The 18,169-nt window shown below is 47.9% G+C and overlaps 1 protein-coding gene across 1 annotated transcript in view; it reads left to right on the top strand.

Moving 5' to 3' along the window:
- The window catches only part of LOC308184725 (kinesin-like protein KIF2A), a 374,830-nt gene extending 357,179 nt beyond the window's left edge, over nt 1–17,651 (top strand). Inside the window, exon 18 of the mRNA XM_080572100.1 lies at nt 17,519–17,651. Within this exon, the coding sequence (XP_080428226.1) occupies nt 17,519–17,636 (118 nt within the window). The 3' untranslated portion in view covers nt 17,637–17,651. The remainder of the gene's footprint in view (nt 1–17,518) is intronic.
- Nucleotides 17,652–18,169: the final 518 nt, after the last annotated feature.

Genomic DNA, 18,169 nt, shown 5'->3' with positions numbered 1-18,169 from the left:
GGCCAGTGCGAAAGTCTAATGGTGAGTGGAGACTAACAGTGGACTATCGTGGCCTGAACGAAGTCACGCCACCACTGAGTGCTGCAGTGCCGGACATGCTAGAACTCCAGTATGAACTGGAATCAAAGGCAGCCAAGTGGTATGCCACAATTGATATCGCTAATGCATTTTTCTCCATCCCTCTAGCAGCACAGTGCAGGCCACAGTTTGCTTTCACTTGGAGGGGAGTCCAATATACTTGGAATCGGCTGCCCCAGGGGTGGAAACACAGCCCTACCATTTGCCATGGACTGATCCAGTCTGCGCTGGAGCAGGGGGAAGCTCCTGAACACCTGCAGTACATCGATGACATCATTGTGTGGGGTGACACTGCAGAAGAAGTTTTCGAGAAAGGGAAGAAAATAGTCCAAATCCTTCTGAAGGCCGGTTTTGCCATAAAACAGAATAAAGTTAAAGGACCTGCACGAGAGATCCAGTTTTTAGGAATAAAATGGCAAGATGGATGTCGTCAAATCCCAATGGATGTGATCAACAAGATAACAGCTATGTCTCCACCAACTAGCAAAAAAGAAACACAAACTTTCCTAGGAGTCGTGGGGTTTTGGAGAATGCATATTCCAAATTACAGTCTGATTGTAAACCCGCTCTACCAAGTAACCCGTAAGAAGAATGCTTTTGAATGGGGCCCTGAGCAACGACAAGCCTTTGAACAAATTAAGCAGGAAATAGTTCATGCAGTAGCCCTCGGGCCAGTCCGAACAGGACCAGATGTAAAGAATGTGCTCTACACCGCAGCCGGAGAGAATGGTCCCACCTGGAGCCTCTGGCAGAAAGAACCTGGGGAAACTCGAGGTCGACCCCTGGGGTTTTGGAGTCGGGGATACAGAGGATCTGAAGCCCGCTATACTCCAACTGAAAAGGAGATATTGGCAGCATATGAAGGAGTTCGATCTGCTTCGGAAGTGGTCGGTACTGAAGCGCAGCTCCTCCTGGCACCCCGACTGCCGGTACTAGGCTGGATGTTCAAAGGAAGGGTCCCCTCTACACATCATGCAACTGATGCTACATGGAGCAAGTGGGTTGCACTGATTACTCAGCGGGCTCGAATAGGAAACCCCAGTCGCCCAGGAATCTTGGAGGTGATTATGGACTGGCCAGAAGGCAAATACTTTGGGATATCATCAGAGGAGGAGGTGGTTCGTGCTGAAGAAGCCCCCCTGTACAACAAGCTACCGGAAAATGAGAAGAAATATGCCTTGTTCACTGACGGGTCCTGTCGTATTGTGGGAAAGCATCGGAGATGGAAAGCTGCTGTATGGAGTCCTACACGACGAGTTGCAGAAGCTGCTGAGGGAGAAGGTGAATCGAGTCAGTTTGCAGAAGTAAAAGCCATTCAGCTGGCTTTAGATATTGCTGAACGAGAAAAGTGGCCAGTTCTCTATCTCTATACTGATTCATGGATAGTAGCAAATGCCCTGTGGGGGTGGTTACAGCAATGGAAGCAGAACAACTGGCAGCGCAGGGGCAAGCCCATCTGGGCTGCGGCATTGTGGCAAGATATTGCTGCCCGGGTAGAGAACCTGGTTGTAAAGGTACGCCATGTAGATGCTCATGTGCCCAAGAATCGGGCTACTGAAGAACATCAAAACAACCAGCAGGTGGATCAGGCTGCTAAGATTGAAGTGGCTCAGGTGGACCTGGACGGGCAACATAAGGGTGAATTATTTATAGCCCGATGGGCCCATGACACCTCAGGCCATCAAGGTAGAGATGCAACCTACAGATGGGCTCGTGATCGAGGGGTGGACCTGACCATGGACACTATAGCACAGGTTATTCATGACTGTGAAACATGTGCTGCAATCAAGCAAGCCAAACGGTCAAAACCTCTTTGGTATGGAGGACGATGGCTGAAATATAAATATGGAGAGGCCTGGCAGATTGATTACATCACACTCCCTCAAACCCGCAACGGCAAGCGCCACGTACTTACAATGGTGGAAGCAACCACCGGATGGCTGGAAACGTATCCTGTGCCCCATGCCACCGCCCGGAACACTATCCTGGGCCTTGAAAAGCAAGTCCTATGGCTACATGGCACCCCAGAGAGAATTGAGTCAGACAACGGGACTCATTTCCGAAACAACCTTATAGACACTTTGGCCAAAGAACATGGTATTGAGTGGGTGTATCACATCCCCTATCATGCACCAGCCTCTGGAAAAGTTGAACGATACAATGGACTGTTGAAGACTACACTGAAAGCAATGGGTGCTGGGACATTCAAAAATTGGGATACACATTTGGCAAAAGCCACCTGGTTAGTCAATACCAGGGGTTCTGCCAACCGAGCTGGACCTGCCCAATCAAACCTGTTACACACTGTAGAAGGGGATAAAGTTCCTGTAGTGCACGTAAGAAACATGCTGGGGAAGACAGTCTGGGCTACTCCTGCCTCAGGAAAAGGCAAACCCATTCGTGGAATTGCTTTTGCTCAGGGACCTGGATGCACTTGGTGGGTAATGCAAAAGAATGGGGAGGTCCGGTGTGTACCTCAAGGGGATTTGATACTGGGTGAGAATAGCCCATGAGTTGAATTGTAGTATGTTAATTATTATATAATACTGTATGTCATCACTACCATGATTGCTATATATCATAGATGAAAATGGTGATTAATTAGAATGTATTGGACAGAGTGTAACCTGAGCATGACATAAATGGTATGGAATAAGGGGTGGATATCTGTCCTGGTTTCAGTTAGGACAGAGTTAAGTAGCTCATAGTAGCTGGTAGGGTGCTATGTTTTGGATTAGGATGAGAAGAGCGCTGATAACATGCTGATGTTTTAATTGTTGCAGAGCAGTGTTTACACCAGGCCAAGGACTTTTTGGCTTCTCGCTCTGTCCTGCCAGCGAGCAGGCTAGGGGTGCAGCAGGAGCTGGGAGGGGACAGACCCAGGACAGCTGACCCAAACTGGCCAAAGGGGTATTCCATACCATCTGACGTCATGCTAAACAATATATAGGGGTGGCTGGCCGGGGTGGGGGGGCCGGCTGCTCGGGAATAGGCTGGGCATCGGTCAGCGGGTGGTGAGCAATTGCATTGTGCATCACTTGTTTTCTTACACATTATTATTGTTAATACTATTATCATTATCACTATTATTATTATTATTGTTATTATTATATTCCTTATATTCCTTATATTCCTGTCTTAATAAACTGTCTTTATCTCAACTCACCGGCTTCACTTTCCCGTTTCTCTCCCCCATCCCAGAGAGGGAGGGGGGAGGGTGAGCGAACGGCTGTGTGGTGTTTAGCTGCCAGCCAGGTTAAACCACAACAGTCCGGGTTAAACCACAACAGGAATCCAGTACCTGAGGGAATTAGCTGTATGGGAGGTGATTTATGATGATGTAGTGGGTTTACGTGGCAAATTTTTGGTACCGGGGGGCCATAGCGGTGGCTTCTGTGAGAAGAATCTAGAAGCTGCCCCATGTTAGGTAAGGGCCCCACTGCTGACCAGAGCTGAGCCAATAAGTGATGTTGTTTGCGCCTCTGTGAGAGTATATTTAAGAAAGGGGGGGGGGGGGGGGGGGGAAACCTCTGCACCACACAGCAGCTGGGAGAGTGAGAGGAGTGAGGAACAGTCTTGCAGGCGCCAAGGTCAGTGAAGAAGGAGGGGGAAAGGTGCTCCAGGCGCCAGAGCACAAGTCCCCTGCGGCCTGTGGTGAGGACCATGGCGAAGCAGGCTGCAGCCCATGGAGTACCACAGTGGAACAGGGTTCCACGCTGCAGCCTGTGGAGGAGACCACGGTGGAGCAGGTGGACCTGCACCAATGGAGACTGCGGCCTGTGGAAGACCCCTGCCAGAGCAGATTCCGGGCCGGACCTGTAGCCCGTGGAGAGGAGCCCACGCAGGAGAAGGTGACCTGGCAGGAGCTGCTGCCCGTGGGGGACCCAGATTGGAGCAGTTTGCTCCTGAGGGATGGACCCCATGGTACGGACCCATATCTGGAGCAGTTCTTGAAGAGCTGCTGCCTGTGGGCAGCCCACGCTGGATCAGTTCACCAAGGACTGCATCCCGTGGGAGGGACCCCACAGCACAGGGAACGAGAGTGACCAAGAAGGAGCGCTATAGACTGACCATAACCCCCGTTCCCCCATTCCCCAGCGCCGCTCGGGGGGAGGAGGTGGAAGAGGGTGGATGGGGGGGAAGGTGCTTTTGGTTTCTTTCCTTTGTTTCTCACTTCTCTAGCTTGTTAGTAATAAGCAATAAATCTTACTATCTCCCTATGCTGAGTCTGTTTTGCCCGTCACGATAATTACTGCGTGATCTCCTCATCCTTATCTCAACCCTTGAGCCCTTTTCATTGTATTTTCTCCCCGTTCCTCTTTGAGGAGGGGGAGTGAGAGAGCGGTTGTGGTGGAGCTTGGCTGCCCACCCGAGGAAAACCACCACAGATGACCTACACAACTAACAGCTATCCAAAGATCCAGATGAAGTCAAGTGTACACGACCCATTTGGCGGAAGTTTGTACAGAGTGCACCATCATCATATGCCAGCTCATTGGCAGTAATGACCTGGAAAGACCATGAGGAACCCATGGTGGATGAAGTGGATAAACAACTCCGGCAGTCCAAATAAAGTCTCTCCTCTTCCCTACAGGCCTGGATCTCAGCTGTGGAAAAACTTTCTCAAGAGGTCCACCAACTTAGAGAGGATTTATCTTCTTCCCCACCTCTACAAACCAGTGTCTCAGCTATCAGGGGTAAGTATCCTTTTGTTCAAGAAAAAAGATATAGTGGGTACACACCCTGTGCCACCCTGTGGTTTTACCTATGTGACCATGGAGAGGACATGGGAAAATAGGATGGAAAATCTACCTCGACCCTAGAGGCACGGGTATGTGAGTTGCTAGGAAGAACAATCACAGTAGAGGGGTTCTCTTAAAACTTGTTGCTCCCATCTCCAGTGGGCAGTCCCCCAGACACATAATGAATACTGTGAGCAGGATTAGATGGGCCCTACCTCCAGCCAGGGGGAGAGAAGGACAATTGGTTTTATTGGACTGTGTGGATTCGATGGCCTGGCACGTCAGACCCACAGAAGTATAAGGCTTTAGTAGTCACTGGTGTGACTGGCCGGGATGCTCTGTGCATCCTTGGCATAGACTACCTCAAGAGAGGGTACTTCAAGCACCCAAAAGGGTACCGGTGGGCTTTTGGTATGGATACCTTAAGTACAGAGAAGATCAAGCAGCTGTCTACCCTGCCTGGCCTCTCAGAAGACCCTTCTGTTGTGGGATCACTGAGGGCTGAAGAAGAGCAGGTACCAATCGCTACCACAACTGTGCACCGGCGGCAATATCTCACCAACCGATAATCCCTGATTCCCATGCATAAGCTAATTCGTCAGCTGGAGACAAGGAGTGATCAGCAAGACTCACTCACCTTTTAATAGGTTCAGGACACTGGTTGGCAGAGTCCCTTGGGAGGCAGTTCTGAAGGGCAGAAGAGTCCAGGAAGGCTGGGCACTCTTCAAGAAGGAAATCTTAATGGCTCAGGAGCGGTCTGTTCTCACGTGCCCAAAGACGAGCCGGCGCAGAAGAAGACCGGCCTGGCTGAACAGAGAGTTGTGGTTCGAGCTTAGGAGAAAAAAGAGGGTTTATGATCTTTGGAAAAGCAGGCGGGCCACTCACAAGGACTATAAGGCTGTTGCGAGGCTGTGCAGGGACAAAATTAGAAAGGCCAAAGCTCATCTGGAGCTCAATCTGGCTACTGCTGTTAAAGATAACAAAAAACGTTTTTACAAATACATCAGCACCAAAAGGAGGACTAAGGAGAATCTCCATCCTTTACTGGATGCGGGGGGAAACTTAGTTACAAGGGATGAGGAAAAAGCTGAGGTGCTTAATGACTTCTTTGCCTCGGTCTTTAGCGGCAAAACCAGTTGTTCTCTGGATACCCAGTACCCTGAGCTGGTGGAAGGGGATGGGGAGCAGAATTTGGCCCTCACTATCCACGAGGAAATGGTTGGCGACCTGCTACAGCACTTGGATGTATGCAAGTCGATGGGGCCGGATGGGATCCACCCGAGGGTACTGAGAGAACTGGCGGAGGAGCTGGCCGAGCCACTTTCCATCATTTATCGGCACTCCTGGCTATCAGGGGAGGTCCCAGTCAACTGGCGGCTAGCAAATGTGACGCCCATCTACAAGAAGGGTCGGAGGGTAGATCCGGGAAACTATAGGCCTGTTAGTTTGACTTCAGTGCCATGGAAGCTCATGGAGCAGATTATCTTGAGTGTCATCACGCGGCACTTACAGGGCAACCAGGTGATCAGGCCCAGTCAGCATGGGTTTATGAAAGGCAGGTCCTGCTTGACGAACCTGATCTCCTTCTATGACAAATTGACACGCTTAGTGGATGAGGGAAAGGCTGTGGATGTGGTCTACCTTGAGTTCAGTAAGGCTTTTGACACCGTTACCCACAACATTCTCCTCAAAAAACTGGCTGCTCGTGGCTTGGACTGGCGTACGCTTCGTTGGGTTAAAAACTGGCTGGATAGCCGGGCCCAAAGAGTCGTGGTGAATGGAGTCAAATCCAGTTGGAGGCCGGTCACTAGTGGAGTCCCCCAGGGCTCAGTACTGGGGCCAGTCCTCTTCAATATCTTTATCGATGATCTGGATGAGGGGATTGAGTGCACCCTCAGTAAGTTTGCAGATGACACCAAGTTAGGTGCGTGTGTCGATCTGCTCGAGGGTAGGAAGGCTCTGCAGGAGGATCTGGATAGGCTGGAGCGATGGGCTGAGGTCAACTGCATGAAGTTCAACAAGGCCAAGTGCCGGGTCCTGCACCTGGGGCAAAACAACCCCAAGCAGCGCTACAGGCTTGGAGATGAGTGTTTGGAAAGCTGCCTGGCCGAGAAGGACCTGGGAGTACTGGTTGATAGTCGGCTGAATATGAGCCAGCAGTGTGCTCAGGTGGCCAAGAAGGCCAACAGCATCCTGGCTTGTATCAGAAGCAGTGTGGCCAGCAGGATTAGGGAAGTGATTGTCCCCCTGTACTCGGCTCTGGTGAGGCCGCACCTCGAGTACTGTGTTCAGTTTTGGGCCCCTCACTACAAGGACATGGAGGTGCTCGAGAGAGTCCAGAGAAGGGCAACGAAGCTGGTGAGGGGTCTGGAGAACAAGTCTTAAGAGGAGCGGCTGAGGGAGCTGGGATTGTTCAGCCTGGAGAAGAGGAGGCTCAGGGGCGACCTTATTGTTCTCTATAGGTACCTTAAAGGAGGCTGTAGCGAGGTGGGGGTTGGTCTATTCTCCCACGTGCCTGGTGACAGGACAAGGGGGAACAGGCTAAAGTTGCATCAGGGGAGGTTTAGGTTGGATATTAGGAAGAACTTCTTTACCGAAAGGGTTGTTAGGCATTGGAATGGGCTGCCCAGGGAAGTGGTTGAGTCACCATCCCTGGAGGTCTTTAAAAGACGTTTAGATGTAGAGCTTAGTGATATGGTTTAGTGGAGGACTTGTTAGTGTTAGGTCAGAGGTTGGACTGGGTGATCTTGGAGGTCTCTTCCAACCTAGATGATTCTGTGATTCTGTAATAGTCCCATATGGCCAGTGCAAAAGTCTAATGGTGAGTGGAGACTAATAGTGGACTATCGTGGTCTGAACGAAGTCACGCCGCTGCTGAGAGCTGCTGTGCCGGACATGCTAGAACTCCAGTACGAACTGGAATCAAAGGCAGCCAAGTGGTACGCCACAATTGATATTGCTAATGCGTTTTTCTCCATCCCTTTGGCAGCAGCATGCAGGCCTCAGTTTGCCTTTACTTGGAGGGGTGTCCAATACACCTGGAATCGGCTGCCCCAGGGGTGGAAACACAGCCCTACCATTTGCCATGGACTGATCCAGTCTGCACTGGAGCAGGGGGAAGCTTCTGTACATCTGCAGTGCGTTGATGACGTCGTGTGCCGCAACACAGCAGAGGAATTTATCGAGAAAGGGAAGAAAATAGTCCCAATCCTTCTGAAGGCTGGTTTTGCCATAGTGCAAATTAAGGTCAAAGGACCTGCACAGGAGATCCAGTTTTTAGGAATAAAATGGCAAGATGGATGTTGTCAGATCCCAATGGATGTGATCAACAAAATAACAGCTATGTCTCCAACAACTAGCAAAAATAGGAAATACAAGCTTTCTTTGTGGGTTTTTGGAGAATGCACATTCCAAATTACAGTCTGATTCTGAGCCCACTCTATGAAGTGACCTGTAAGAAGAACAATTTCAGATGGGCCCCCAAGCAATGACAAGCCTTTGAACAAATGAAACGGAATATAGTTCATGCAGCAGCCATTGTGCCAGTCCAGGCAGGACAAAACATAAGAAATGTACTCTACACCACAGCTGGGGATAATGGTCCTACCTGGAGCCTCTGGCAGAAAGGTCGTGGGGAAACTTGAGGTCAAGCTCTAGGGTTTTTGAGTCAGGGATACAGAGGATCCAAGGTGCGATACACTCTAATGAAAAAGAGATATTGGTAGCGTATGAAGGGGTTTGAGCTGCTTCAGAAGTGGTTGGTACTGAAGCACAGCTCCTCCTGGCACCCTGACTGCTGGTGCTGGGCTGTATTAAAGGATTCCGTTGTTTCCCCTAGCAGAATGGGTGTTCCCAGGCATCCGGAATTCACTCAAAGGGTTGACTTAATTAAAAGCAGCAATAATTTCATGGTACCTATATGTCAGCTTTAGCTCGGTGTCTCCAAGGACCCTGCTCAAAACTTTCACTGGGTTCTTATACCCGTGTAATGCTTGTTTTGTCTGCTGTTGTCCAATCAGTTCTTAACACATACATATTATGCTCCTTCAGATTGGAGGTTCTTTGTTGCAGAGCAGCATGACTTCTGTTATCTCCCAAGGTAGAGTGGCTTCTGTTATTGGTGCTGGCTCTGATCTGTCGCTGTCCTTGGTCAGCACATCCCCTCTTCCCCATCTGTGCCACCCAGCCCCCCCAGTGCCACTCACTCAATTACCAATACATATCAGGTTCAGGTGATGCAGAGCTCATGCTGTGGCCTAAGGCTTCACTAAATTTACTCTGTAATGTGAAACATTAGATACCTGAATTCTTTACATACCAGCATCTTGTTTCCTTTTCAGTGTCTTCCCTTTGTTTTTATGAGTATCCCTGCCTTCTATAATAGATATATTTCAAAGCTTCAATTTGCCTCTGGATGTTTAGGTATAATCTCCAAACACGTACATAGAGGATTACAGCGAGCAAGCACACTAAGACTAACATTATAATCAATACAGTGGTTGGATGTAACATAAGATTTAGAACCCCGGTAATGGTGGGAGACCATCCCAATAGTACTTCCCACCAGTGGTGTCCACCATCCTTCTTAAGCTTCTCCAGAACACAGTGTATTTCCTTTGTATCATGGGTCTCATAACCTCATTGACACGTTAGACAGCTTCTGGTTATTCTTCTGGTGGTTGCATACGCTCTTGGTGCCACCCAAACTCATTGCACTTGATTAGCTATTGCTTCCACTTCCCCATGGCCCTTATCATGGAACCGTCTTACAAGAGGGACTAAGAACCTTTTTGGCAGTATCGGTTTCCCACTGATATAGTCCATATCCCTTCTGTTAACAGAGCTTCCCAGCTTTAGATTTTGAAGAGTCCTCTTGATACATTTTTTCCGGGTTTGTTAGATTTGGCCATTTGACTTCCCCAGGTTTACCGGTAGTAATAACTCCTATAATGAGCAGTTGTCTTGTGGCTGCTTTGACTTCAGAGTCAGCCAAGGCATTTCCTTGACTTTCTTCTGTAGCATTATTAGTGTAGGCTCTACAGTGAATTTCCTTTGGAGTTTGATGGCTTCCAATAGTTTTCTTATTTCCCTCCCATTCTGGATCCCCTCTCCTTCCGCAACATTCTGGTTTCATGACACACACTGAACACATACCACGAGTCAGTATAGATATTAACTCTCTTTTGCTGTGCCAATACGGCCACACGAGTTAGACCAACGAGCTCAGTTCCTTGTGCACTTAAGTTAGGCAGAAGTGTCCCTGCCTCTATTACTTTAAACCGGCTCACCATCGCATGCTCTGTCTTCCATTGGACAGATAATACATTGATCCATCAACATAAAGGGTCAAATCTGGGTTTTCCAGAGGTACATCAGTTAAATCATCTCTTGGCATACTAGAGACCTCAATAGCCTGAGCACAGTGATGATGTTCCTCCTAACCCCAAGGTAATGGATTCAAAGTGACTGGATCTAGAGTATTACAATGCTTGAGTTATGTTGTTTGCCATTAGGAGGATCAGTTCATACTTATGGGCCCTTTGCGCTGACAATGCTTGGGTAACATAGTGTTTCAGGAGTATCTCTACCACAGGATTGGGGAAATAGCATGTTGGTTAATCACTCGTAAGTCTTGTACAAATCTTTATTCTGGATCTCCATCTTCATCCAGCCTGTTCATTTTTTTAAGGGGAGTATAGGTGCATTATATGGAGAACTGCATTCTTTGAGGATCCCTTGTGACATATACGGATCAATCAACTTTTGAATACTCCTTTCAGCTTCCTTAGGAATTGGGTACTGCTTAAAATCTGGTGGGGATCCTCCCTTTCTTTTTATCACTACTGGCTGGGCAGAGACCAGCAGACCTATGTCTGTACTGGTCCTACTTCACAGATTTGTTGGTACCGTGCTCAAGTCTCCTGGGATTTTTAACTCATCTTTTAGGGCATTAGTAATCACACCTGCCCCCATAATTATAAGGTAAATTCCTTCCGGTGATAATTTTCATAGAATCATAGAATCATTTAGGTTGGAAAAGACCTCTAAGATCATCTAGACCAACCTTTAACCTAGCACTGCCAAGTCCACCGTTAAATCATGTCACTACGCACTACATCTACATGTTTTTTGAAGACCTCCAGGGATGGTGACTCAACCACTTCCCTGGGCAGCCTGTTCCAATACTTTACAACACTTTCAGTGAAGAAATTTCTCCTAATATCCAACCTAAACCTTCCCTGGTACAACTTAATGACATCACTTAGTGCTTTGGGAAAAGAGACCAATCCCCACCTCGATATAGCCTCCTTTAAGGTAATTGTAGAGTACAGTAAGGTTTCCCCTGAGCCTTCGTTTCTCTAGGCTAAACAACCCCAGCTCTCTCAAATGCTCCTCATAAGACTTGTTCTCTAGACCCTTCAGCAGCTTTGTTGCCCTTCTCTGGACACACTCCAGCACCTCGATGTCTTTCTTGTAGTGAGGGGCCCAAAACTGAAAACAGTATTTGAAATGTGGCCTCACCAGAGCCAAGTACAGAGGGACAATCACTTCCCTAGTCCTGCTGGCCACGCTATTTCTGATAAAAGCCAGGCCTTCTTGGCCACCTGCGCACACCGCTGTCTCATATTCAGCCGGCTATCGACCAATACCCCCAGGTCCCTTTCCACCAGGCAACTTTCCAGCCACTCTTCCCCCAGCCTGTAGTGTTGCGTGGGGTTGTTGTGTCCCAAGTGCAGGACCCAGCACTTAGCCTTGTTGAACTTCATACAGTTGGCCTCAGCCCAATTCGGTATTGTCTGTGCACTTATTGAGGGCTGCGCTTTCCATTTGTTTGAGCCATCCCACCATGTTTTCTGTGATGTTTCTGTGATCTTAATTCTAAATCTAATGACTGCAACAAGTCTCACGCAACAGGCAAGCTGGTGATTCTTCTGCTAGTATGGAATAATTGCTGGAGGTGATTTATTGAGACTAAAGGTATGTCCACATTTTAAGAGAAGGTTCAGCGTTGAGGAAACTTCCAGGGTGAGATGTGGCAGATATGCAAGGAATCCTTGCAAGTCCCCTTGGCAACATAACGTGTAGCCTTAGATACTGGCAACACCAGGGGAGCTTGGTGTGCTGACTCTAAGAGAAATAGCAGGGAGAGTGGAGTGAAGACACTGCGGCCAGGCTCTGTGCTATCACTGCAGGGATGAGGAACTTGATGGTACTATGGAACTGATAGACTGCATGGCCAAACTTGAGCCGAACTGATAACCAAATCATGTCCTCTGGGTGAACTTTGCTCATTTTAATCTCATTATAATGCCAAAACACACCTCCATCCCAAAGGCTACCTGCCTCCAAGGTGCGACCACCCCTCACTGAGCATGAGCTCTGAATTTTTCTGAGCCTATACCTTTACAGTAAAAGAAACAAAATTTTATACCAATCATAATAAAGATATGTATGACTAGAGTCACTCAAGCTCCACCTAAAAGTAAGAAAGTAGTATAAAAATGGCTCCAGAGTGGAAGAATGTTAGGGAAGATACCATCGCAGACAAGTCAGGAGGACATCATTGACTTCTGGGATCAGTCCATGATTGTGGTAATTCAATACATTTAATGCGACTAGACTTAATGCGGCTGAATTTGGCATCACTCAGCATCTAAGCCCAGCCTCTCCCATACCCTCTGATATCTGAGAACAAGCTGTAGTGCAAGGGGGTGTAGGTCCTGCCAAACTTCTTTACCCTTTAAATGGAACAAGGCCCTAGTCATTTACTAAATCTTAGGCCATTGACCCTGAATGCCATGAAATTGTGAGCAGCAGGAACAAGTCCTAGATTGGGCATGCTTTTATAAAAAACTTGATTGTTTTTATCAGTGTAGCTAAATGTCTCATGTACATAAATCATCTTTGTTTTTCAGCTTGTCCAGGAGTTCAATACCCAGGTGGCGCAATACGGAGAGCTGGTCATTTCCATTGGGGATGTCTCAGTCACCTGTCCGTCTCTGCATGCAGAAATGCACAAAACTCGAACATGAGGATGTGAGATGGCCTATGAGGCTCATCAAAAACTAGCAGAAATTTCTGGGTAGGAGTCTATGTATGTTTAATTAAAGCTGTACTCATATACATGTCTTTATTAAATTTTACACTAATGAAACTTTCAGCGAAAGCATTGACTTGTGCTTCTGTTTTAGGCACAGAGATGTATGACCACAAATTCTACAGAATGCCCATATCTTTATTACAGTACAATTTGGGGTCAAATCCTTGTTCCCTTACAAAGATGGTATCTTACTGATTTCAATGGATTCTTTTATGTAGGGTGAACAGGATTTTACTCTGTATCACTAGACAACTTAAAAAGATCAAGGGAGAAGCCTTGCCTTTCAAGGCTGAAATAGCAATAGTTCTCTTCCAAGTCCTTCATTGATTATACCTAATTGAACAATTAGAGACAAGTAATTCAGCTCAACTAGAAACTTAGCATAATTATTGGAAAAATAATTAGGTGAAAATTACGTAAGGGGGGAAATACAAATACTGTTGTGAAACTTGTATTTACTTTCTGCATGTTTTAAAATTATTTGTGTTGAAATGAGGATTTAATCTTTCCAAGCATATATATATTTTAATTCTCCCATGGACTTAGTGTATTACATTATATACATTCATTTCCATGGTGACAGAAAGCAAAGCATCTGACGTTGTCCCGCATTATATCCTTGTCTCTAAATTGGAGTGCCATGGATTTGACGGATGGACCACATTGTAGGTAAGGAATTGGCTGGATGGTCGCACTCAAAGTGTTGTGGTCAACAGCTCGATGTCCAGGTGATAATCAGTAAGGAGTGGCATTCCTCAGGGGTCGGTATTGAGACTGGCGCTGTTCAACATCTTTGTTGGTGACGTGGACAGTGGGATTGAGTGCACCATCACAAGTTTGCCAATGACACTAAGCTGTGTGGTGCAGTCAACACTCTGGAGGGAAGGGATGCCATCCAGAGGGACCTGGACAGCCTTCAGAAGTGGGTCTGTGCAAACCTCATGAAGTTCAATAAAGACAAGTGTAAGGTGCTGCATGTGGGCTGGGGCAATCCCAAGCACAAACACAGGCTGGACAGAGAGTAGACTGAGAGCAGCCCTGAGGAGAAGGACCCAGTTCATGTTGGTGGATGAGAAGCTCAACATGAGCCAGCAATGTGCGCTGGCAGCCCAGAAAGCCATCTGTATCCTGGGCTGCATCAAAAGAAGCATGACCAGCAGGTTAAGGGAGGTGATTCTCCTGCTCTGCTCTGCTTTTGTGAGACCTTAAGAAGGACGTGTCTGTATTAGAATGAGTCCAGAGGAGGGCCATGAAAATGCTCAGAGGGCTGGAACACCTCTCCTATGAAGACAGGCTGAGGGAGTTTGGGGAGTTAAGCATGAAGAAAAGAAGGTTCTGTGGAAACATAATAGCGGCCTTCCAGTACCTATAGAGGCCCTACAGGAAAGCTGGAAAGAGACTCTTACAGAGAATGTAGTAATAGGATGACGGGTAATGGTTTTAAACTAAAAAAGGTTAGGTTTAGATTAGATATAAGGAAGAAATTCTTTACTCTGAGGATGGTGAGGCACTGGAAAAGGTTGCCCAGAGAAGGTGTGGATGCCCAATCCCTGGAAGTGTTTAAGGCCAGGCTGGATGGGGTTTTGAGCAACCTGGTCTAGTGGATGGTGTCCCTTGTCAACGGCAGGGGTGTTGGAATTAGATGATCTTCAAGGACCCTTCCAACCCAAATCATTCTAAGATTCTCTGATTCTATGAGAATGTATCATCGCATATTGGAGACTATGCTTCAGTACAAGATAAATCAGGATGCAATCTTGGTATCTTACAAAAAGTAAATTCATGCTGCTTACACACAAAGTCTAATTATTTGTGGATTATTCATGACAATGTGACTGGGTCATTTATATGAACGCATCCACCTCCTAAGTCTTGCCTCTTTGACCACGCTTTGTCAGAGCTTTCTGCACCTGCCTCATCCAACATAAACAATTGTGGGTCACTAGAAAGTCTTTCTTTTTAGCAACTCTGCCTAATCTCTTCTGAAGTGTTGTTTTGGGTTTATGTGACAAGGGCTTCGTAACAGGGGAATACAGTGGTGGCATCTGTGAGAAGTGCCCAGAAGCTGCCCCATGTTAGATAAGAGCCAGTTCCAGCCGGCTCCAAAAGGGACCTGCTGCTGGACAGAGCTGAGCCAATAAGTGATGCTGGTTGCACCTCTGTGAAAGCATATTTAAGAAAGAGGAAAAAAAAAAAAACTGCTACGCAACAGCAGCTGGTGGGAGAGAGGAGTGAGAAACAACCCTGCAAACACCAAGGTCAGCGAAGAAAGAGGGGGAGGAGGTGCTCCAGAAATAAGAGCAGAAGTTCCCCTGTGATCTGTTGTGGTGGTTTTACCGTGCTAGGCAGCTGAACACCACAACCGCTCTCTCACTCCCCCTCCTTAGATGAGGAGGGGAAGAAGTAAAGGAAAGAACAACTCACGGGTTGAGATAAGGATGATTTAATTAAAGGAAAAAAATGATTATTAAGGAAAGATTATTATTAATTAAACAACTTAACTAAACAATTTAACTAAACAATTAACAATTTAACTAAAGGGGAAAAAGGAAAGGGGAAAAGGGAGGGGGAAAGGGAAAACTAAACAAAACAAGTAAAGGCTACGTGGAAGTGCAGAGGAAAGAAATTACTCTCTACTTCCCACAAATGAGCGATGCTTGACCACGTCCTTGAAGCAGGGCCTCAACGCATGTAGCCGGTGTTCGGGAGGAGGACAGACGTTTTCACAACGAGAGCCCACCCCTCCCCTCTTCCTCCTTTTTCCACCTTTTATTGCTGAGTGTGACATCATATGGTATGGAATATCCCTTTGGTTGGTTTAGGTCAGCTGCCCTAGTGATGTTTCTTTTCTCACATCTTTGCCCACCCCTAGGGGGGTTAGAGAGAGTCCTGATGCTGTGCCAGCACTGCTCAGCAGCAGACACAACACTGGTGTGATACCATTGCTGTTTTAGCTACGAGTGCAGAGCACAGCACAGTATGGGCTGCTGCAGGGAAAGTTAATATCCCAGCCCGACCCAGTACATCTGTGGAAAGGACCATGGTGGAGCAGGTTGTCCCTCTGCAGCCCATTGTGTACCACAGCTGACCAGATTTCCACTCTGCAACCCATAGAGGAGATCACGGTAAAGCTGGTGTATCTGGGATGAAGGAGAGTGCAGCCCATGGAGGACCCATGCTGGAGCAGTCTGCTCCTGAAGGATGAACTCCCCCGTACTGGAGCAGTTCTTGAAGAACTACTGCCTGTGGGAAGCCCACATAGGATCAGTTCTGGAAGAACTGCATCTCCTGGGAGGGACCCCATGTTGGAGCAGGGGAAGACTGACCAGGAAGGAGCAGCGGAGACATAGCATTATGGACTCACCACAACCCCCCGCTCCCATCGTGGGGGTAGAAGGCAGAAGGCGGTGGATGGGTGTGGTGGTTTTCCTCGGGTGGGCGGCCGAGCTCCACCACAACTGCTCTCACTCCCCCTCCTCAAAGAGGAACGGGGAGAAAATACAATGAAAAGGGCTCAAGGGCTGAGATAAGGATGAAGAGATCGCACAGTAATTATCGTGACGGGCAAAACAGACTCAGCATAGGGAGATAGTAAGATTTATTGCCTATTACTAACAAGCTAGAGAAGTGAGAAACAAAGGAAAGAAACAAAAAGCACCTTCCCCCCCATCCACCCTCTTCCACCTCCTCCCCCCGAGCGGCACAGGGGAACAGGGGAACGGGGGTTATGGTCAGTCTATAGCACTTCCTCTCCGCCGCTCCTCGGTCGCTCTCATTCCCTGTGCTGTGGGGTCCCTCCTGATCTCCCGCAGGACCCTGCTGGTGTTGCTGGTCCCAGATTCGCATTCCAGCCCTCCAGATCATATTCCTTTCTTCTGCAGTGAATAATATACCTAAAATGGCCTGGAGTTCTTCCCAGGTTTAAACATTAGGCCCCAAGAACTGGTCTACTCGCTCAGAGACTCCAAGAGGATCTTCTAAGAGATTTCTCATTTCCTTCTTGAATTCTTTGACGTCTCCCGTATTTAGGGGGATGGAGACGTATCCCATGCTGGGTTGGGGCCCTCCCATTGCAACCTCTCTTAGGGGATATAGTCTACCCTCACCCTCTCGATTTCTAGTTTGGCTCCGAGTTACCCGTCTAGTTCCCCGAGGGGTGTCTGTGGCCGAATCAGAGTCACCCAGAGTAACCCGGAGCCGTGGGGGGGGGGGGGGGGCTGGAGGTTGCGGAGGAGGGGGTATATAAGGGGGGAGGTGAAAGTGGGATTTCTTCCTCATTCCGTTCATTCTTTTTCCTCCCCCCTTTTTCTCTTAATGGGTATAAGTTGGCTCGGGTCTCAGATCCTATCCATAAGTGTGCATACTCACTCTCCTCTAGGCTGAAAGGCTCCTTTGAATTCACATAAAGGTTTAGAGCCTGACAGATCCATTCCTCAAAGGACCCAAACATGGGCCAATATAATGGGTGAGCCCCTAATTTGCTTCCCACCTGTCCTAGTTTCAGTTAGGACAGAGTTAATTTTCCTCCTAGTAGCTGGTAGGGTGCTATGTTTTGGATTAGGATGAGAAGAGTGCTGATAACATGCTGACGTTTTAATTGTTGCAGAGCAGTGCTTACACCAAGCCAAGGATTTTTCGGCTTCTCGCTCTGTCCTGCCAGCGAGCAGGCTAGGGGTGCAGCAGGAGCTGGGAGGGGACAGACCCAGGACAGCTGACCCAAACTGGCCAAAGGGGTATTCCATACCATCTGATGTCATGCTAAACAATATATAGGGGTGGCTGGCCGGGGTGGGGGGCCGGCTGCTCGGGGATAGGCTGGGCATCGGTCAGCGGGTGGTGAGCAATTGCATTGTGCATCACTTGTTTCATACACATTATTATTAGTATTACTATTATTATTATTATTGTTATTATTATTTTCCTGTCTTAATAAACTGTCTTTATCTCAACTCACAGGCTTCACTTTCCCGTTTCTCTCCCCCATCCCAGAGAGGGAGGGGGGAGGGTGAGCGAACGGCTGTGTGGTGTTTAGCTGCCGGCCGGGTTAAACCACAACACCACCCCAGACTTCCATACAATAACGTATCATCTTAACTTTATCCTTACCCCGTCTAGAGGGGTAATCGTTCCAATGTTTAATCATTAACCCTAACGGGCTCCCTGGTGGTATCGGAGGCAACCTAGCCTTGGGTTCTGACCCACCCATGGGACCAGAAGACTTGCTCCTCTTCTGTCCCATCTTCCAGAG

The sequence above is a fragment of the Anser brachyrhynchus genome, assembly GCF_964034855.1.
Source record: "Anser brachyrhynchus genome assembly, chromosome: W".
Lineage (NCBI taxonomy): Eukaryota > Metazoa > Chordata > Aves > Anseriformes > Anatidae > Anser > Anser brachyrhynchus.
Note: the sequence above shows the minus strand (reverse complement) of the source record. Positions and strands in the feature narration are given on the sequence as shown.